The sequence below is a fragment of the Agrilus planipennis genome, unplaced genomic scaffold (assembly GCF_000699045.2).
Source record: "Agrilus planipennis isolate EAB-ADULT unplaced genomic scaffold, Apla_2.0 scaffold72, whole genome shotgun sequence".
In the NCBI taxonomy this organism is placed as follows: domain Eukaryota; kingdom Metazoa; phylum Arthropoda; class Insecta; order Coleoptera; family Buprestidae; genus Agrilus; species Agrilus planipennis.
In genome coordinates this window covers 139,865-163,991 of record NW_020439081.1, presented here as the reverse complement: position 1 = coordinate 163,991, position 24,127 = coordinate 139,865, and the positions used below count along the sequence as shown (strand labels likewise).

Below are 24,127 nucleotides of genomic sequence, written 5' to 3'. Positions count from 1 at the left end.
AATGGACCATTACCGGCTGTTTGGGACGAGCTCGCATACAGGAAATAAATTACGACAACACGTTTCCTGTTTGGCTCTAAGGTTGCAAACACATCTGATGGACGACACGCTGAATGTGCGGACTGCTCTCGATTTAATTCGTTCACGTAATATTTTCTGCATTATTTAATACCTGTGTTTACGTACAAAAAGATTGAACTTTTGCCACTAGGAATAATTGGTTGCCTATACCTACTACTGGCATTTACTTTGTTTAAACCAGAATTAGTTTAAATACAAACAAATAAAGTTTTGGTAACTTCATTATTACTTTACGTAAATCTGTGTGTTTACAAAAAGTCGTAATTTTAGACTTTTTTACGTCTTTTTATCGGATAAATGTAATGGCCAGCACCTCCGCCATATTTTATATGCTTTACTAATTTTTTCTTTTTGTTATTATGTTAATATTTATGTTAAGAAGAACCCCAAATAACTAAAACATTCAATATATCTCTTCTAAATAAACAAGAAACGACGACAAAATCTCTAAAAAAGAAGAAAGGTCCATCCTGATACAAGAGATTCCTTATTTACTACCAAGGCACTTCTAGGTACTCTCTCTCTGTGTTTATATACAAAAAAGACGCTTTAGGTGTCGTTTGATGGTGTCATTGTTTTGTAATGTACGTTAGTTTTATGTTTTGTTCTCTTCTTATTGCCCACGACCAACAATTTAATACAGGAGAAAGTAGATACTAACAAGATAATTAACTCTATCCAATAACACACTTGAAGCGCATATCTTTTATGATGTCTTGATCAAACAATGTTATGGGTAGTTGTCAAAATATGAAACAAAAATACAGTGTGCAGGTAGTGTACTTAAACTACTTGTCCAGCAGAAGAATGATAAATCCTGTAAAGCCTTAATAAAAATGCATACTTAAGCATAGTATTATGTTCAAAAACTGCAATGTAGTATGTACTATATTCTGCTTTCTATTATTGCGGAATTTTTTTGTGTCTGATATGTATTAATGATAAAATATGCAGATATTTCATCATTAATCGTAACTAAACAATGCTCATTAGTACTAGAAAGCACTTCTTGTGTAAATTGAAACAGGTAAAAGCAATTCGAAGTGCATTCTGTTAATATTATGTCAACATTGCAGAAACTTCAGCATTCTTGGAAACTGATTTCTTACAAGTCAAGTTAATTATCGGTGGTTTAAAATAAATACTAATTACCTACAGTAAAAATCGCAGAAATATTTTCTTAAGATTTCTTTCTCAACATTTACAAATTAAGAAAATTCAAGCCGAATTAAGGACGATTAAGGTAGAAAAATAGGTGCAAAATGTTTATTTAATAGCAAAAAAGTAAAAGTAAGTAAAAGGGTCCATTTAGGGTAACCACTTCAAGTCAAGATCAAGCTAAGTAGGGGTTGCATTTAAACAGTTGAAATACGGTATTCACATCAGAGTCTTAATCGGGCACGTCCTAAAACTGTTCTGCTAAGGTATCCACATGAGGGCCAGATCAAACTCAATAGGGGACACCTACAATTAAACGGTTGAAATAGAGCATCAGGGTCGCATTAAGCTAAAAAGGGCATAAAATTAAACAATAGGGCCAGATCAGACTCGGAGTCTGCCTTAAAGGATTTGCCATTTGAATTTAACAATTTAACATTTTGTGATGAATTACGATAATTTTGCAAAATAATTTTTAATTCGGTTCGTTACTGATTTTTGCTGTTGTTACACTTTACAGTTACATAGGTACATCACTATCCGACAAAAAGTCAGTCCTTTGTTTGCTAATTTGTAATATATATTCGTATAGAGAAAGGCATTATTTTCAGAAATGCCAGAACTAATTTGGAAGCCATTGTGAAAAATAATTACTAATATACTTCTCACATTTAAAGCTTGCAACTCTTGTATTATATTATGAAATTGTAAAACAATAAAAAACAATTAGCCAATGTATGTTTATTTCATTAAATAAACCGGTTAGGCATTGTATGCTAATGATAGTGTAAGATTCAGGATATGAGAAAACTATACGTAATTAATTACTTAACATAACTTCGTTCAAAATATGTACCTATTAGCTGTTCTGCTTTATAAAAAAAGTCTAAAAATCTTTTAAATAATGTGTACCAATCCTCCAAGTCTTTAAACAGCATTTATTGGGCTTATATTGCTTTATCATTAATGTAAAAAGTTGACTGAAGATATGAATTTTCCTATATCACGTCTTATTTGTGAAAAGATCAAGTTGCCCTTTGATGACTCCCCATGTCTCATTTCGCCAGTAGTTTATAAAATTTGCTTACTGATATACAGTGTAAACTCTATATAACGACACTTAAGGGACTGAACATTTTGCGGCGTTATAAAGAGTGGTCGTTAAATGGAGAGAAATAAAAGATATTATTTTACTATTCTATAATAATATGCATTTACTAATATAGTACACATTTTCCACACGAACATTATTATTCATACATTGCGTATAGCCTGTTATCTTCGTCTGATGTTTCTTGCTGCTCCAATATTTTAACTGTATTTTGTTACGTATCTTACTCATATCTTGAGATACTGCTGGATCAATTTGATTATATAAAAAGTATTTTTTTAATAGTTTCCCTGCATCAAGTGCTTGTTTGATGCTTGGTGGAGGGACAGGATCGTCTTCTTCAACAACGTACACAGCTGCAGTTCTTATCTATTTCGGCAACTTAGAAAGCACTGCTTAATGAATTATAATGCCGCATTGTTGTCGTTAAATAGAGTGAGCGTGACGGTATATAGAGTGTAATGTTGTATAGAAAACAATGTCAAGCAATTTCGACGTTTTAAGGAGTTTGTCGTTAAATCGAGTGACGTTATAAAGAGTTTACACTGTATTTCAGTGTTTCCAATTCTGTAAAATTACATTTGTGCTTGAAGTTAAGTATTGTCCAAAAATGGCATTACCCACCCTCCTTATTGACGTTATACCTATTTAATATTTTGTTTTGAAAGCCTGTTACCTATACACATCAGTTATAATAATTAATATTGGTTTGTGCTTTTTGCAAGAATTCTTTGAAATTGGCTTTCCTTGCGGCAATTTTCTTCTTCTGCGTAGATATTTCGCTCACTCATGGTACGATGGTTTCGTCTCCCACCAGCAGAAACTGTTCGTCTTTCATTACCTATACACTCTGTGTCATGGTGGTGTTGCACGTATTTGTGCTACTGCATGTTCTTCGGCGACTCAAGCAGCACCATCAACAAACGACGTAAGCAACCTCGTTTCGTGAGTGCTTGACTGCTATAGTTCCCGGTTCGTGTAAGCGAACTTCCTTTTCTTCTCGTGATATACATACGATTAGTACCGTTTCTTGGTAATTTACGGTAGCGATGGAGGTGTGGACGGGACACCCGTGACCTCTGCCTCCAACCCACCCCGAAAGCTGTTCGCCGAGTGACAGATTCTGATCAGTGTTTGTTAATGGGCTTGATTGTTATTTTTTGGAACAAGTGCTTTATATTAAACTAATTAAATGAAAGTATATAAACTATAAAAATGAATAAGATCTATACTTTTGGGAAAGGCGAAAATGGCAAAAAGGAAAAACCCAAAGCTGCTTTGTTATTCCACGATATCACAATACCACAGGTAAAACAATTAGATTTAATTGCAGTAATGAACGTATATAGACTTAGTTACTGACAATGTGACTATAAATGCTACACATTTTCTATAAATACAAAAGAGCATATAATTAAGAAAAGTTAAAAAGAAATCTATTAAACAAAAGGCACCAAAAATTTTCACGTCTGTCGGTACAAAGTTATTTATTTGCTGTAATATGACACTTTAAAATCTATTGTTCAAAACCGAAGTTGTACCTACAAGTGTGAAGAGATACATCAAGCAGTTATCATATAAATTAATGGATCCATGGGTTAATAGCATTAAAATGTAATTCAATCTAAAAATTAATAGTGAAAGTAATGGGCTCGGCTGTCAATTGAAATTTATGATCTCTTTATCATTTTTACCCATGAAATCATAATGAAATTCAACTACTTATAGATGAATAGATTAAAATAAATTTCTAAAATTCATAAATCATATGAAATACAAGACAAATCTACACAAAAAAATTGTTAAAGTTAATAACTATTTGTTTTGTAAAAAGTGGTTGCGAAACGAATTCATCGACCTATCAAAAATTCATAAATAAAATGCAAAAGAATTAAGAAAGAAAGTGTGTAGGATGCATTTAATAAATTTTATTGCATAAAACTAAAAAGATTGCATTTTAGATATTTCTAGTTAATGCTTCTATTTGAAAATGAGAATTTCTATAGATAATAAATTCGTTCAAACAAAAGTTTAGTACGTACGTCCAAATTCGCATAGATTCACCACTCCCTTAATAATAAGAAAAGTGCACAAAACCGAAAGTTGCTTTAAAAATTATCAACTTTCGTCTTCATTTAGAGAGTGATTATTTGAGACCTAAAATATACACTTCAATACATGTATATGCACATACATATTTACTTGGAAATTAACAAGTACACCAAGTTGTATTAAACATGATACATGCCTACATTTACGTTTCCTTGTTTGAAATGGCCTTTAGGTAAGAAAGTACGCAAGAAAATGTTCTCTTTTGTCATTAACAAGTAACTACATTTACATAAATTTGTTTCCTGGTCATACAATGAGTGAAAGTTTTTGCAAATGTGGATAAATTTAATTACTACATATCAAACTGGAGCTTTCACAAAGCTTATCATAATAAAAAGTAACTGTATCGCATTAGGTACTGTAAGATGATGAATATAAAGACACGCTTTAAAATTCACGTAAGAAGTAATTGGATAAAAAGTTTTTTAATTAAAGGTTACTAATTTTTAATGATTCATAAAGTATAGAGCTAGCTATCTGCACTTCTTTGCCGAAATTTTGCAAAAATGTGGCTCAATAGTCGTTGACTTTTTTAGCATAAACCTTTGACTTCAAATAACCCAAAAGAAAAGTCCCACGATGTTCAGTCACATGATCTGGGAGGCCAAGTTTGATCATCAAAACGGGAAATTACACGAGCAGGAAATAACTCCTGCAGTAATTGCATATTGTTTCTTTTAGACTTTAAATGCTCCAAATAGCACAGTTTTGTCGATTAATAAAATGATGAATATGGAGCTTTATCAATGAAGATGATTTTGTTGGAAAAATCGGCATCTAGTTGTTATTTCATAATCTTTTAAACCAACTCTGCCCTGTACTTAGTCAATATTAGGCTTCTATTTTTGATTCAACTGAACTTAGTCAGTACAAAAATATGCAAATCTTTCATGAGAATACGCTGTAGAACAACACTCTGAAGAACTGCTTCGATGTTTTACACTAAACAATTCGTTGAAAGACGACCCCAGAGTATATAAGATCACTAACTGATCCACTTTTTCTCGATTTTTAAGCAGTCCCTACATAGTTGATAAAGTTATACCACTATTTTATACGAAAATGGTGAATTGTGCTGACAAACCCTCATTATTTTAAAAATATGGCTCAACAATATAGTGAAAACGTATTGTTCTTTTAGTGTCCAACTCCTGAATTTAATGCACAAACGGCTCCAAATTCAAATCACACTTTCGCCCTTGTGAATTGTTCGCGCTTTTTTACCTACATTTAATTAGAAAGTTATCCAAAGAAAAATCGTCTTCAACGATTTCTTAGTGTTTTTCATTTACTGTGAATTTGTAATTATATTATTATATTAATAGATCTGGCGATAGACAATTCGATGTTATATGCCTGTATGGAATAGAGTATGTTTGCAACATCATCTTTTGCAATTTTCCATTTACTTTTGCTTGAAATGTAAAATTAGTTTTAAATCCACTAAATAGATATTTCGATACCTTTTATGTACATTATTCTAGATTTCGAGTTAAGGCACGAAAAATGAGTGTCGACATTATTAATTAAACCGTTGCATTACTTATTTATACTGTCGATTTTGAAACAAATTGTAAAGCTTACATAACTCCTCTAAAACGTATCATGCAACCGAGAATAATCAAATCAAACTTTTATAGCTCTTATATGCATATATGTGTATCTTACACGTATAAGATCAATTGGGAAGTAGTTTCCCTGCATTAAATAATTCACGTTATCATCATAACCTTCACAACAGTTTGTTTAGCTTCGTTGGGGTTCGAAAATTCTTGAGTTATTTGGGATCTAAATTAAATTGACAAGATACCGAGGTTTAAGATCAATTCACATGATCATCATAAGGTCGTCAGTCCTAACTCTGATTGGACACGCACATCCACTCTTTCCTATCCTGAGCTAATCTTCGCATTTCCTTAAAATTAGAACAACCCACGTCCTTAACTATTTGCAAACAGTAATCTAATCTAGGTATGCCTCTACTCCTCTTAACTACTGTTTCTGCCTCTAATTTGTCTTTGATCACTCTGTTCTCCTATTATTTCTAATACCTCTTCATTTCTAACCGTCTCTATCCACGGTATCCTCATAATTCGCCTGTAACTTCACATTTCGAACGCTTCTAATCTTTTCTTTTCCGCTGCGCCCACTGCCCACGTTTCGCACCCGTACAGGGTCGCGCTCCAAACATACACCTTTAATAACCTTTTTCGAATTTCTAAATTAACTGTTCGCAAGCGTAGAAGTGACTTCTTTTTATTAACCGAGCGGCATGGCCTAGAGGTCTAGACCATTGCTTAGCATTCGGGAGGACGCCGGTTCGATTCCGGGTCCGCCTGCCTTGGTCCAAGTTTTTCTGTGGTTTCCTTGGATCACTTAGGCAAATGCTGAGGCAGTAATATTCCACAGATAATCTTTCACTCTCTTCTGTCTTCATTTCGTCCGTCTCATCTTTCTCACCCGAACCACCACCCACCCATTCCCACGATTCCTGAAAGCAGGCTGAAGAGGGCCTGCCGCCCTACCTCCCGGCATAGTCCGGAGGGACTGCCCGCCCACCAGCATTACTTGCTGGTGGGAATGAAACACCCAAAAGTTTTTTTTTTCTTTTTATTGAAAGCGACTTGACCCTGCGCTATTCTCTGCTTTATATTCCTACTACTCCTTCCGTCCTGACTTATCTGACTTCCTAAATACCTAAAATCAGCCACTTCTTCTTTCGTCTCCTATATTCATATTCGCTCATTCCCTAAAATAGAAATCCTGACTGCTTTGATTCTCAGAGGAGTTTTCTTGGAAAAATGAGTCAACTAGAATAGTAAGCTTATAAAAAGCTCTCAATTGCCAAATAAAAGTGAAAAACTGAATCGCATATATCATTTACTGGTCATTTAGTCATTCGGCGTCTACGTCAGTACGGTCAGCCCGATGAATGTTTGTGTTTAAATGTACGCAACTAGTGGACGTATAAAAGAAATCATTTCCCGTTATGCAGTTCATTGCAACGAGGAAATTGCTTGTAAACCAGTTCTAAAGTCCCTTGCTGCACCTGTTTCTATCGCGTCCGAACAAAAAGATCATTTTTCCTTTCCTTCCACATATATTGACATTCTTCGTGTATCTAGAATGTCCGACCCTCTTTTTGTCTAGAGCTGATGGCGTTTCTTCACTCTATGTCAATGTCAGTGAACTCGAAACTAATTAGCAACTGATGACGATGATGAGAAATGAAAATAATAACAGTGAACTTGTGCATTTCCTTCATCGCCTCTTCCTTTCTGTTGCACATTTGTTTTACTTTTAGATATAAGTATTCGCATCCTTTTTTAGTAAAATCACAAAATTCAAAAGCGACTCGTCTATTATCCTATGTATAACTGAATTAATTTTTGTTGCTATCGATTCTATGTAGAGGCATGAACGTCTAGTCAGAGATATACTAGAGGCAAAAACAGGAGTAAAGAGGAGTAGAGGTAGACCTAGACTAGATTACTGTTTGCAAATGGTTAAGAATGTGGGATGTTCTAGTTTTAGGGAATTGCGAAGATTAGCTCGGGATAAGAAGGAGTGTAGGTGCGTGTCCAACCAGTCTTAGGACTGACGACCTTATGATGATGATGATGCTATCGATTCTACAAAATATGATTTGATTTTCCAGCAAATAGTATAGTGAAATTTCCAAGAGGTTGCTAGTAAGTTTAGTATATATATGAAGAAACCCTTAAACAATTAAAATACTAATATAGTTTCAGGAATTTAATCCATTACAATCACTATAATCGTTCAGATAAGACATTTTCCGCTTTAGGGGAAGAAGAATAGAAGAAACAATTTTCACTGCTACTAAAGTCCACAGTGTGAAACTCGAATGAAAATAGTTACACATTTTCAACACAAAACTGTACACAATGAATAGTTTCGTCAATTTATTATTCAAACTCAACAATACTGTTACAATCTTTAGAAACCCTTGCCGAGGATAATGTGTTACTAACAGTTTTTCATTTGCATGTACAGAATAGAGAATGACTATAACTGTATAAAATTATGGGGCATTTTCTTTACGTGCAAAGATAAATGTATCCATTGTAGGTTTGTTTCCGTACCCACATGAGAAAACTGTTTACTTTTATTGCTGCATGGGACGTTAGATACAATCAAAGCTGCAAGGTATAGGAGTATCGCTTATTTTCACGAAGCGCTTAATGAAGATTTAAAGGTAACAGGCACGTTTAACGTTTTATCCGACGAATGGTAAACTGTTAAATCGATTGACATCTGTTTTTGTTTCGTTTATTACAGTAATCCTCTGATTTATTGACTGTTGCAGTTTTTAATATTTGAATCGTTTTTAAGGATAATGGTGATATATTCACAAAAATCGCCGCTTTAATACTCCAGTGCTGCAATCAACTAAAAGTTAATTATTAAATAAATTTTGTTAAAAGGACGTGCTGTACCAGTTAAGCATTAAATTACAATTTCTGAGAAAAACATTTTTGTGCATGTAAGAAGGCCATACGAAAATCAATAAGGAAAACGAGAAATAGGCTGACAAGTTTAGGCAGAACACCCTGTGAGACATAAAGGACTAATTAGAGACTGGACTAAAAGAAGGCCAAAGAAGATCTAAAGTTAGATGGGCAGTTCTAGTTTTCAGAAAACACGAAGATTGGCTGTAGATGGCAAAAACCTAAGATGCGTGTCCAACCAATTTGCAGACTGTCGACCCTGTGATAATGATAATGATACTTAAAAATATTTAAATAGTTACATTAAAGTGTTCGATCGTTGTGGCAGCATGTTTTTATGTCTTTGTGTTTATGTTCGTTTTACACCAAACCATAAATTAATTTACCTATTTAAAAGTTGTGTAATAGCGGCAGCTTTCGTTTCAAACGCGAGTTTGTCTAGCATCTTTACTACGCAAATGATTATTGGTAAGAACTATTAGAAAGTGACGGAAAAATTGTCCTACGAAAATTTGGAAAACAGTATTATTGAATGAAGAGGCCTCCTTTGATAGAGCTCAAGAATAATAAGTCACTAAAACGATTTTAAAAACTTAGCTGTTTCCTTGACGCGTTGACAAATTTTTTTAGTGATAATCAAGTTTTTTTAAGCCGAAGAATGTTTCACAAGTATTTGCAGCTGTATCGACCCGCTACTAAAGTCTTCTCCAACTCCTAGTAGGTTCATTAATTGTGATGTACTTATTTAAAAAGAGTAATAACCCATCTCTTCTCGGTGGGAGGATCTTAAGTTATTAAGCGACACGATACAAAATAAAACGAATCGCTTTTAACGAAAGTAATTTTTCACGATCTTAAACTGTCAATAAAACGATACGAAGTTTTGCGTATCCTGGCGCCCGTCGCTGTTGCGGCAGTGTCGGTTGGAGCGAACCCGTTCTCTTTTCGAGTCGGTATTTCGAGCGTAACAAATAAAACGTAATCTTCGTAATTCTCTTCGAAACCGTTATCTTCCTTGGTCGAACTCACTGTAATAATAATAGCGACATTTCGAAGCGATCCGCCCGCAGTGTTGCCCTTAGATTAAGGAAGTGATGAATAAAATATTATGCGGGAACACGGAAGTTACTACAAGCTTATTCACCTCGTCGTTTGTTTCGTTCGTTCAAAGTCTTTCATGGTCACTAACCTCATATTATTCTTCGTCAATTTCATTGTTTTAGCGTGGCGAAGTCGAGTAGAAAATATTTCTTATATTCAAGACCCGAAACTGTGTATAAAATACGAAGGTACAAGTACTGGGTACATACACGATGGACCAACTTCGATATTCATCGGTAAAGATGATTTGTGTTATTCAGTTTTAGAAAAAGAAAATATACCTACAATGATTCATTCAAATGAATAAAAAGCAGTACCAGAAATCAGCTGAAAGCATTAAAAATTAAATTTCATCTCTTCATAATATTGATAATTTGATAAATACTAGCGAATACCGCAGCAAGTATCTATAAATTTCAAATAACATTTTTACGTGACTTTAGCTGCGTTCCTTAAATTTCCCTTTTTACTATCAGAAGATCAAAAAATATAAGGACTGACCCATGCTTCCGTTAATTTGCTTTAAGTAAACGGCTAGACCGAAAGCAAAAGCAATTTTAATGAAAATCATTTTAACACCGTGATGCTATATGTATTTACCTACCGCAAAATTATTGAAACATTGCATTTAATTCAACTGCATGATCTGTACGAACCAATAACAGGATTTCTCTACTGCGTAACATACGTTTCTGTTTATTATTCACGTATAATATGAGAGGGTACGGTAATATTTTTTGTTATCGATAGTCTGTAATAAATCAATAAATTCTTAGTAATTTCTGAAAATTCGTCCACCCTGTATAGGAACAATGGAAATTTAACATCGAATGCATTGTTCCGCGAAGTTACTGTATTATTATAGGCACCGGGCAGGATAATGAACGAAGCGGGCACAGCGGCAAATCGGTGAATGGATGAAGAAAAAAGAATAAAAAATACCATCACATCGGCGAGAAGCCGTTTGCATAATAACGAAGTAAGCATCGTTGCGAAACAGCACGGTTATAAATCTGTATCGCAATTAGTAATTAGATGAAGAGAGTGCCAGTTTATGACTACAAGTTGCTTCTTTTAGATACCCAATCACTCATGTTTGACTTTATTATAACTTGAGATCGGACCGACCAATATTTTACTACTATTTTATTTTATTACCAAAACACTTCACGGCATAATTGAAAAACACGAAAATGTTTGAAGCTAAGTACGAGAAGATATAAATTATTGCAACGTGCTGAGAAATAAAAGTCAAAGGAATTTTAAAGTCTACCCCAACGAACTAACACTGTTCCATATAAATAACATGCACTGCAATGGGTAATTTTAACTAATTTAATATTTCTTGAACTGTTTCTTTAACAGTATTGGACTCGACCCTGCGCTATCCTCTGCTTTATGTCCTTCTATTCCTTCCGTCCTGACTTATCTGACTTCCTAGATACCTAAAATCAGTCACTTCTTCTAATTTTTCGACTCCCATGTTTATATTCGCTCTTTCCCTACTTTTTCTTCCCTGGCATATCAGTATTTTTGTTTTACTTTTATTTATTTTCAAGCAGTACTGTTTTGTCAGTACCGCTTCCGTTTTTTTTAAAGGTATCTCTATCTAACTCCATCTTGCTAGATGCTAATACTGCTATATCATTTGCAAATCTAAGCATACTAATCTTTTGCCCCTGTATATCTATCCCTACAGTTTTACTGTCTTTAATGATGTTGATCAGATTAAAAAGTAACGGTGACAGTGTGCATCCCTGTCTGACTCCCTTCCTAATATTTACTTCTCTGCTTACAGCCCCAACTGTATAACTGCCTCTTGCTTTTTATACAAACTAAGTACAGGTCTGACGAAGGAAGCTGGCGAGCGGTCGCGCAGGTACTTGCCCATTTATGACCTATTTGGGTAAGTCACTTGGAACCGATACTCAAATAAGCTTCCAGTAAGCGTAAATTATAGTATTAATACAGATGGGACAGTAGCGTACTAGAAAATAATGTAAAAACATGACTTATCAAAAAGAAGAAATTAACACACTGTCATCATCGGAATCTCTATCACTGTCACCAACATCAACAATTAGTTCTTCTGTTTGTATGTCTATTACTTACTCACTGATCCCTACTTTTAAATATTTAATCTACGCCCCTGATAGGAATACTAAAGAAAGAGGGCTACAATCGTTACACCTAAAACTGCCTACTTTTGCCACCGCGCATCAACGCAATTTTAAAATTTCCGCCAGCTTCCAGCGTCAGGCCTGTATCACTCTTCTATCTTTGTAACTCATCCCTACATTTATAAGTATATTTAACATTGTCAAAAGCTTTTTCTAAATCTACAAATTCTATGTACGCACTCTTTCCTTTTTCTATCGTTTTCTATTTTTTCCGTTTTAGGTGCTGTCTTCTAATTAAAGCATCTGTTCGTTATCATTTGCTGGTCCATATGCTAATGAGCGAATCTTCGGTAGGTTTTTTAACGACTCAATCAAATCCAGTCCTTAACATGTACAGCCGTTTCATACGAGGATATCACTTTTAATAGCGTAATTACAGGATGAAGTCGTGCATCCTTTCACGCGAACATCGCCAGATAAAAAGTGTGGTAATTGCGACACGGCACGGGTTTGATTGTATGTAACTGTACCTGATTTAATTCGAACAACGAAGATGAACTTGCAGAGATGGTACACACACGTCGAGTCGATCCTTGCTTGATTGGCCATCGTCTAAATACAGTTTTGTTTTTAACGACGTTGTACCTATAAATACATCGTTGGATGCAAGCTGAGTTTACGATTTTCTGCCGCTATAGGCGAGCTTTTTTCGACTTCCAAACAATTATAATCGAACGATCATGCTAAAAGAAGTAGCTGAACTGCTTATTTCTACTGCGCTTTTGATGTTATTATCTTTAACATCAAATACTTTCTTTACGTCCAATTGCATTGTCATTTGGAGACCTTTTTAATACCGAGCGGCATGGCCTAGAGGTTTAGACCATTGCTTAGCCTTGGTCCAAGTTTTTCTGTGGTTTCCTTGGATCACTTAGGCAAATGCTGAGGCAGTAATATTCCATAGATAATCTTTCACTCTCTTCTGTCTTCATTTCGTCCGTCTCATCTTTCTCACCCGAACCACCACCCACCCATTCCCACGATTCCTGAAAGCAGGCCGAAGAGGGCCGTCCGCCCTACCTTCCGGCATAGTCCGGAGGGACTGCCCGCCCACCAGCATTACTGGCTGGTGGGAATGAAACACCAAAAAGTTTGAAGACCTTTTTCCACGTTTGTGAGGACTTCTAAGGACTTCCCGGGATGCTTTGAAAAATGACAGCATAGATAGTACAAAGTTTTTACTACAAATGAAGAAGACAAGGCTGATTTTTGTTAAATAATGTAATTTTTACAACCTCAATTCCCGTATTAACTGGCTAGGCTACGTATGGACCAAAAGGATAATACATTTACATACAAGGATTACCTACACACATTTATATTGTTAAGCCGTTTCCTTAATAGATATCGGGTATTAATGTACTTCTATTGTGCAAAGTTTACCATTTATTATACTGCGCTCGTTAGAAACATTAGTGGGTATTCTCTGCGTTTGGAAACGCGGAAGTCTTACGACCTTTCCCCTTTTCAAACGACACAACGAATAAGTACGATATTGTCTCACATTACGCCTACAACGTAAAAGCAATTTTCGTGTAGTTGTCACCAGAACTATCTCACACCTACGTGGTAACAATAAAATACAACGCCAACAACTGAAATTTGTACCGGAAACAAGCTTCTTGTTTTAGAAGACATATCTGGTAAACTAAGTGAGGTACTAATCTTTTTCGCCCACTTATTATGTATGAAAAACGAACTACTAATAAAACTAAGGCTTTGTCGACGAAACTCTTGATAATGACCATCAGGTCGAAACGATTCGTAGAGTGTAGAGTGAAACTTCTTGTTTTTCTTTAAAATTAGTTGTTAATAGAATAGTAGAAAATGATATTCAATTAACAGATGCAGACGATTATTAGAGCCGTACTTATCCTGGATTCGCAACAATTGTCCTGATTTTGAAAAGGGTTGCATATAGACAATGCTACTTAATTATTAAAATAATTTATTCTTGTTCTCATTTATTTATTGTGTACCTGAATTGTTTAAAGAAAACGAGAAGACCAATCATATGGGTTTAATCGTGTAATTTGGTGTACTTTTTTGTTTTAATGCTATAATATCTAGATATTTCAAGATTAAGCCACTTTTCCGGATTTGTTGGTATCTCTGTAAACGTTTCTTTTAACTTTTTATGAACCTCAAGAAGGCTACGACTCTGAATTTTTTTAAATTCTTTGGAGCATACAGTATATACATATAGACAGATAGCATGTGAGTTTTCTATAGAGCTAATTTCGAAATAGAGAAGTAATAGATTAAAAGCCTACACGAATTTTCTCTATTAAGAAACCAGATGATTTATCTGAGATAAGTATAGGTAAGTAGCCACCATACTTCCTTTATCCTTATCTGATTTTGACCATAATCTCACAACAAGAACATTTGTTAATTATTTATTAATGGGCACATATTCCAAAAGACTTTTACAAATGATAACATCTGACGCGCAACCCGAAATTATTATGTTAAGCAATATTTAAGAACGTATTTATAATATGTATCTTGATATAGGCGCATACGTGCATGTATGTAAACTTAAAAGTTATATTTCTAAATATGTATCATAAGTGGGTCATTCATACAAAAGAACAACGGAAATTTTAATTTTATTTGTTTGATAGATATTTTGTGTGGATATAGAGAAGGAGGTAAATGGAAATGTATTATTGTATAGCAGCTGTCCACGCGGACGCATCGCTCACTCAAGTAGGAGAGAGACAGATGTCGAACGCTGCCGAACGCGGAGACCGATTGTGCCTCTTTGTCGCTCGTTCCGCGCTCTCGCTTGCACTTCAAGCCTTAAATGGAACGCCTCAGAGCGAGGTAACGCCGCATGAGTCATGTTTTTTCGTTTTTTTTTTTTTCCATCGAATTATAAGACGTTGTTACGTCAAAAGCAACTGCATTCTTAGGGAAAGTTTGGAGAAAATCTGAAAGGGATTTCAAGGAAAGTTGGAAAAAGAAAATGTATTTATTTAAAGTACTGGTAGAAAGTATACTGATGTATGGAACTGAAATATGGGGATGGTCAGACCATAAAGTAATCGAAGGAATACAAAACAAATACATAAAATGGATCCTCAAGCTTCATCAACTTTTACATATACTCTTCCAGCTATTTAATTTCTTTCAACTGTCTCTTTTCAATATGAATACCATTAAAGTTACCTATTGACCATTAAGCTGTGTTATTACACAATTTAAAGAATCAAATGCGAGTCAATTTAATAAGGTGGTAAAAAATGTTTATTCTATTCGATACAATAATCAAGAAGCGTAACAGTTTCATCTGTTCGAATTACGGCGGCTTAGGATTGCTGGTGAATCTGGAATCATTCTTGCAAAACGTGATTATCTGATTAAATTACAAGACACTTTTTCCTAATTATTATGGTGAAATATTCTAGAAACAGTCTTACAAAAGAAAACAACTGAATTAAAAACTATGTCACCAAAACTATTCAGAACGAAATACAAAATAATCAATATCAAAAGATCAAATATTTACGTTTGTAACAATAACTACTCCTTCCAATGATAGATTTAAAGAAAATGAAAAGGACAAATACATAACTGTCGCATTTGAAATTTGCACTTGAGTAAGTACACGCAGACCTAAATAAGATGCTGAATATAAACATTTTCGACGAGCATATGTCTGAATGACACTGAACTTTCAGACCTACTTGCGAAAGACTTTCTTTTTATGAAAGGCTTGATGGATTATTCACATATAATGGACTTCCCACAAACAACGTAATCGATTACGGTAACTGTACTTATTTATTTAGATTGGTTTATACAATGAGAAATAAATTGTGCTTTGGCGAGGAAAATCTATCAAACGGAATTAAATTCCTTAGATTGGTCAAATATTTTAATAAATAAAACACTTCTGTGCTCGCGAACGGTTAATTTAGAAATTCGAAAAAGGTTGTTAAAGGTGTATGTTTGGAGCACGGTGCTGTATGGGTGCGAAACAGTTAGAAGCGTTCGAAATGTGGTGTTACAGGCGAATGATGAGGATACCGTGGATAGGGAAGGTTAGAGATGAAGAGGTATTAGAAGGAATAGGAGAACAGAGGACTCTATGGAAGTCAATAAGAAATAGGCGAGATATGTTAGTAGGACACCTTCTCAGGCGTGAAGGTCTAGTCAGAAACATAGAGGTAGAAACGGGAGTTAGGAGGGGTAGAGGTAGACCTAGATTAGATTACTGTTCGCAAATAGTTGAGGATGTGGGTTGTTCTAGTTTTAAGGAAATGCGAAGATTAGCTCAGGATAGGAAAGAGTGGAGGTGCGTGTCCAGCCGGTCTTAGGACTGACGACTTTATGATGATGACAATCATGATACGAAAAAATGAGGTTATTAGTATTTTAGATTAGAAAATCAACGGAAACTGAAAAAGTCTCGTAATGTTTGTTGAACACTTCAAAGAGTGGGTACACTTGGTAATCATCATCACTAGGTTATCAGCAACATCACACATCATCCCTAACTATTTATGAACAGACGTAATCTAATCTAGGCCTTCTTCTGCCTCTCTTTACTTATATTTCTTCTCCTAATATATCTCTAATATGTCCTTCATGTCTTAGAAGGTATATCACCATCCTATTTCTACTTTTCCTTTTTGCCTCTTATAGCACCCCCTATTCTTCAACTTTCGCCTTCTTATTTCTATCCCTTTATGTAGGTATATACAATGTTTTTATTATCTACCTATGATATTACATTTCAAACGTTGAGGTGATTCCATTTTGCAAGTGACGCTATTTCAGATCGTCTAAAAATATATCGAAGACGATAACTCTCTCTCTTCTAATCTTTCCTATTCTTTTTTTAATTTAAATCTACCTACTAAGTAACAAAGGCGCTTGCTTGTAATAAATGTAAAAGTTCCCACAATCGCATAAATATACGTGTATATAGGCAGAATACTCATTATGTAAGCACATCAGTAACATATAATAATATATCCTAAAAGTGTTATTACATAAGTAATAACTTTTCCTTCCAGTATAAATTTCATGCCTACAAATATATCTGCCAATGTTTTGCTATTCGCTGATAACTGTAAATTTTTTAGCTGGGTTGTAAACACATACCTAACCATTCTACATAATTAGTTTCGTTTAAAGAAAAAGTAGGACCGATGTAGTAACCGAAATCTTAATTTTGCCGTCCATTAATTTCGGTAGTTAATTACTTACATGGCACGCAGTGCGACCTTGAGTGAAAGAAGAACATTATATTAACTCGGCATTCAGGTCAATAATAGGTAATAGGAAATCTTCCGTGGTGGTACCGTAATTGGTGAAATAATTTCAACGCAAAAATTACATAACAGACAATAACAAGCGAAAAAGAATGTTGTTTCTTCTTTATAATAAGTATGCCGGCGTTTAGAAATGATTACAGTGTACATTCAATAACTGGTCTGTATTATATTTAATTTTGTTACCTACGTCGGTGAAGCATTTTGTTTTAAATTAAACATGCAGAAAACAAGTTCTTTTCATCATCATCATCATCATCATCGTAGGGTCGTCAGTCCTAAGGCTGAATGGACACGTACCTCCACTGTTTGCTATCCTGAGCTAATATTTCAATTTCCTTATAACTAGAACATTCCACATCCTTGACTATTTGTGAACAGTAATGTGATTTAGGTCTATTTCTACCCCTTTTAATTCCTGTTTCTGCGTCTAATATGTCTCTAATTAGCCCTTCATACTTGAAAAGGTGTCCTACCAACCTACCTCGCATATTTCTTATTGACTTCCATATTAGTCGCCTCTGTGTTCTCCTATTCTTTCTAATACCTCTTCATTTCTAACTTACTCTATTCACGGTATCCTCACTATTCGCCAATAATACCAAATAAATAAATCCTTTTCTAGTACGTTCACGTTTCGCACCCCTACCTATCCAGGATTCAGACATACACCTTATTTAACTGTATCTTTTAGAACTTCTAAATCAACCGTTCGCGAGCATAGAAGTAACTCGATCCTGCATTATCCTTTATTTTGTATAACTGTACTACTACTACTTCCTTTCTCGATTATCTCACTTCCTAGATATTAAAAATCAGCGACTTTTTCTGTTTTTTGGTCTCCCATCTTTGTATTCACTTTTTTCTTACTTTTTCTTGTTTTACTTCGATTTATTGTCAAAGCTAAAATAGCCTCCCACGTTCCTCTATTTCTTTTAAACCCAAATTGACCTTCCCTTTTCCATCTTTCCCTAACACCTTTTCTTCCCTTGCCAATACTTTTTTCTGAATTAATTTTACATTTTACATTCGGAATATCGGACTGATCATAAGAGGAAAATATTTGTTTTAACATGTCTTTCCTTAAGAAGAGAACTACACGAAACGTCGGCAGTTTTTCTTAAAATTAATGATCGAATTAAATTGTAAAGCTTTATCCATATTATGTAAGTATGTATAAAAATATTTTGCAATGGATAAATATTACTTCTGAAAAGGCATTGAGTAGGTGTAATGAAATGTTAGTTGCAACAAGCTGTTACAAGTGACAATACATTATCTGTGTGTACCATTACTATATTCTACTGATTTATACGTAAATTGCAAAATTCACAAAACCAACACAGCCGCCTTATTAGGACTTTATTTATCTGTAGTTATACATATATCAAGACACGTGATGTATTCTAATGACAAATGCAATAGATTTTCTCAGAGAATTACAATTGTTTACACTTATTGTACGCAGTTCGTGTAATGTAATCACTTAATAACTGTGGAAAATATGAAAATGTACATCAGAAGATATGTATATTCACTAAACTTTTGCGCGAAAACGCTCAAATTCTTGCAGGTTTCTTCTTTTCGCGAATATTGTGGATACATGATCGTGAGCGCTATCAAATGAAAGGTAGCAGGTTGCAAAAGACCCAAGAACATCGAAAAAATTAATCGTGAAAGCAATAAATGTTTTGAGTAAAAGTCAGTGAGTAAGACTCACTTAGCAAGAATCTCCTGTTAACATTTAGCTACTCGTTTGCAGCATGTGTTACTCCCTACTAAGAGATATATCTATTTAAAAATCTGAAAAATCTTGTGTGTCGGTTTTAATAGCTACTTTCAACTAATTGAATTGTAAAAGTACTTCAAGTTTGTGATAATTGAGAAATGGGATAAAGCGTGCTGTAAATAAATATTTCTGGGGAGCTATTATGCATAATCGGGAGAAAAACCTCTACAGAACTGTACTGATACATTCAGAGCTGTTCCTTTTTCTTTCGAATTTTTCATGGATTACAAGGATTATTCATTATTCCAATTGCTTTTTAATTGCTTATACAATTACATCCCGGTAAAGCAGTAAATAGAAATTGTCCCCTTGTCCGCTTTGTAAATATTCTACAATGCATGAGTCCATCGTTGGATAATAAGTTACCAAAGTACCGATATCATTTTTCATAGTATACAGTAATCTAGGTCTTGTCAGTAGAAGTAGTGCCTTCCACTACGGCAGTTCTTGGTTCTCACTCACAATTTACCGAACCGAGTCTTTCATTTGCGACAATCTCACTATTGCGGAAGCTGTGACGGAAGACCAACAACGGAGTAGTAGTACGTAAGATTATAGTCAGTCGGATTCGAACCAGGCCGGTAGACCTGGTGCTTTTCACGACAGCGGCGCCTGCGGTTGTGGCCTCTTTTTATTTATTATATTATTAATCGCGGATTAGGCGCTGTGAACTTTCTTAAACTTGAGATTGATATGAAATAATAAAATAAAAGTGATAACTGACGAAGACCTGGTGACCGTTTCCACTGTTCGTGTTTTTATCGTTATGAACACCGTGGTGGCATTGTTATTGTTGGGTTGTAAAAATGCTCAAATGGGTGCATAGGCAGGATTTTCCAAATTTGTTGCCTGATCTTTTGATTTTGCCGGTAAGTTGTCGTTTATAAAGGAAATGTTCATCTTCCGTATTTAAAAATCTCCGTACTCGTTATTATAAAAAATTTAGCAATAAGATTTAAACGAATTGTATAAAAAGTTGAATTTTAATAATCTATCTCGTCTGAGCATAGTAAAAATTAAGACAAAAATGAGGAGGTACTAAATCAAAAGATTTTTGTTGGAAAATTTAAGGACAATTCTGAAGTTCCTTAAAAAGGAAGACGAAAGTGATACCAGTAACCAATTTAATTAATGTTTTCCTCAATTCAAATTGAAAATTCTTGATACACTTCATTGTTAACTCATTTAGTAACCACTTTTTGTACTTCAGTTTTTACATCTACTCCGATGAGTTAGCCCTCTATTTTTGTTTCTATATCATCATGTATAAAAATGTATACCTCATAAGTTTTAGAGTAGGGATATACGGTAATTTGGTTTATTGATTATAAGTTTTTATAATTTACCGGTTTATAATTATAGGAACTAAGACTTCATGGTTGGAATTCTCATGTATGTAGTGTGGAAGCCGGATATGCCGTGCATGATACGTATTAACATCTCCTATAAATCATTTTCTTCAGGATGCCTGTCAACGAAATGGTTTTTATCTTCTTTGTAATTAATTCCTTGCTGTAGGTACTACAGTCATTGTTCTAATGTCATATCTGAAGCAATTCTTTCCTGTGTTTCTTTGTAACTATATTTTCTAGTTCCTTGCGGGTGTTTTTTGTAAAATCGTTTAATTACTACATAGACCTCGCTAGTTATCTTTTCTATAAACGGTTGCATTTTTGTCTAAGAGACTATAAACAAATGTACCGATGCGTTTCTTATAAAAACCATGATATAAATAAAAAAATGTTTTATAATTTTTGATACTTACTGAGTATATTGGATAGTAAGCAATAGCGAAGTTAATGTTTAAAATTTTAAAATAGTCAAATTACGAATTAAAACATTGGGAGAACGATAGTATTTGTGTTGAAAACTTCTAGTTATGGGAAAGTATGCTGAAGACAAAAAGTGAAAGAAACATCTAAAAAACTTTCTCTCTAAAACGATTATCATAAAAATATTGAATATGAGGAATACAATACTTTTTAAAATTAAACTTATCCAACAAAACGTATCCTAACCAAAAAGTGTTATCACTTTTACAGTACGTAGCTTGACATAAATCAGCCGTGTTTTTCACTTTCATTAATTTGCATAGAGCCGAAAACGCCGATTCAATTATTCAATACGTAAAAATGTTAAGGTGGAATATCAGAAACGTAAGCATGTACCTACACCTAACTACATACAAAATGTCGTTTTTCACATCATCCTGGTCGTTATCTACTTGCGTACTACCTATGTATATATGATTAGAAAGTCTGTCCATTTTAATACCCCTTTGACATTTCCAAGATCCGATTAGCATATAATACTCGTATCAAATCAGATAGGAACTGAATCAAGAACGGTATTTGACATTGATGAATGAATGGCAAAAAAAAGCACCAAGAGCGTAACGTATCAAGACGATGAATAAGTAAAACTTGCCGTCAAGTTACTAACAATCACAAACTTCTAAAACGCCAACTAATAATAATAATAATCCGATAGCAGTGTGTAGCATATTTCACGCAGGAAAGTTGCATAATAATAACAAGTATCATATACCTAATATATCTTTTAAGATTATTGCTAAGATTAATCTTTCACGATCATTTTTATCAGTATCCTAATCATCGCCTATTTTGGTTGTTGGGAAAAAGGATTTAAGAACTGTTACATCATCCAATACGCAGTCATCGGTTGTTTATCTTATTTCTTGCATCATTATCTCCACATACATATAAGACTAAGACACATTTTATAAATTGTCAAACTGTGCGCAGAAAAAGAAAAAGTCCCGTTAATAGAAAATTGTAGGTCCTTAGTAAACTTAAGACAAGGAGCTTCCTGCTTTGTACATATTTAGCAGACTGTTTTGTCTCCAAATTACCCATTTTCTGTGATCACAATAAATGCTAGTGTATGTAGGTGTATCAAAAGGTGTACGTAAGAACGAAATCCATGGAAATGGTAGCGATCTGAATTTCATTTATTAATCGATGTTGTCAAATTCTTATTACATTTATTAGGAGCCGGTAGGTATGCGCTCCAAGTCCCGTTACGATTAGTATAATTAACACGGTGATAAATTTGTTACGAAAACCCAATACATATTTATATTTCATGATCATCATCACAAGGTCGTCAGTCCTAAGACTGATTGGACACGCACCTCCACTATTTACTATCTTCTTCTTCGCATTTCCCTAAAACTAGAACATCCCACATCCTTAACTATTTGCGAACGGTAATCTAATCTAGGTCTACCTCTACTCCTCTTAACACCTGTTTCTGTCTCTAATATGTCTCTGACTAGATTTTTATGCTTAAGAAGGTGTTCTACTATTCTGTCTCGCCTATTTCTTGTTAACTTCAATATATGTATCCTCACCAGTCTCCTGTAACACCACATTTCGAACGCTTCTAACCTTTTCTTTTCCGCCGCGCCCACCATCTATGTTTCTCACCTTTAAAAATCTTTTTCGAATTTCTAAATTAACCGTATGCGAGCATATAAGTGACTTTTTTTTAATGAAGGCAACTTGACCCTGCGCTATCCTCTGCTTTATATTCCTACAACTCCTTCCGTCCTGACTTATCTAACTTTCTAGATACCTAAAATCAGCAACTTCTTCTAATTTTTCGTCTCCTATCTTTATATTGGCTACTTCCCCACTTTTCCTTCTATTGCATATCAGTATTTCCATGCNTGTCGGAGCTGCCTGCGACGCGCTGATGAGATCCAAAAAGATCGAAATCGCGATCCGCGTTTGGCAGTTTCGACAGAATACAGACCACTTCGAATTATTTTGTTCGAAAAATTAATATCTAATTAATTTGTGCAAGTAAGAAACATTTCGTAATAAAAAAACACAATTCACGTGGTATATATATATACCGATATTTTAATTTTATTTGCTGTACCTACGTATCTTTCTAAATTAGTTATTAATTACGGGTTCCATCAAAAAGTGAAATCAGTTTCGTAAAGCAGCTTTGATCGTTAACATTGAGAAATATACCATACCGTGACACATTTAACTGTGCAACGCAAAATAATTTCAAAATTGCAATCACCACCGCAAACTTATAGACGTAAGCAGGTAATCCAGTTTACTTGTTAAAGCGCATCGCAGTTAATCGGCTTAACGAACGTTTTCGATGAAATTTAATTATGTGATTAGGGTTACGATTATCAGGTTCTTCATAAAAGGTTTTCGTTACGTAAAATTGGGTTAGTTGTCGCCAGCGGATATGGAATTGTATTGTTGTTAATAAAAACAGATTGATCTCTGTGGACAATTAGGTATTTGTTGTTTTATTGTTCGACGAGAATGGCAATTAAATTACTTCGTGTGCAACAATTATTTTAATTTTTATGATATTCATAAACTCTGCAGGAATGTAGAGAATTGGTATTACGAATATAAAAACGTTTTCAATTAAATTCTTTTGGAAAGTATACCTTAATAATCGATACCCGATTATTTATTACAACAAATTTATACACGTCATCACAGTGACACCAATTTAAATTGTTTAAATGTGCACAGCAATCATAAACAATATTTTATTCAAATACCTACCTACGTTTATTTGGGACTTTACCATTTAATAAACTTAATTAACCTGTTATTTAAAAGAAAAGACGCCGAGGTTATTGAATGCGAGAGGTAAAAGCGGGACCTGAACAACCGGAACAAAAATTGAACCGAAAATTTCTACCCTTAAATTTACCTTGTCTTTTCTCTATTTCTATATTTATTCGCCAAATTTCGCAGAAAAAGTAACTGCATATTTTAATCTAACGTGTATTAAATCAAAATTCAATTCAGCTAAGTTCTTATATATATATA

At 34.3% G+C, this 24,127-nt stretch overlaps 1 protein-coding gene across 3 annotated transcripts in view; it reads left to right on the top strand.

The window, feature by feature from the left end:
• Positions 1 to 24,127, top strand: part of LOC108733209 (rhophilin-2) — a 49,849-nt gene that overhangs the window by 12,131 nt on the left and 13,591 nt on the right. The window contains exon 1 of one of the 3 annotated variants that reach the window (XM_018464292.2): positions 3,135 to 3,658. The exons of 1 other annotated variant lie outside the window; for it this stretch is intronic. In XM_018464292.2, the coding sequence (XP_018319794.1) occupies positions 3,566 to 3,658 (93 nt within the window). In that variant the 5' untranslated portion in view covers positions 3,135 to 3,565. Of the gene's footprint in view, positions 1 to 3,134; positions 3,659 to 19,721; positions 20,159 to 24,127 lie in introns of those variants that run through there. One more of the 3 variants, XM_018464295.2, reaches the window with a different exon arrangement.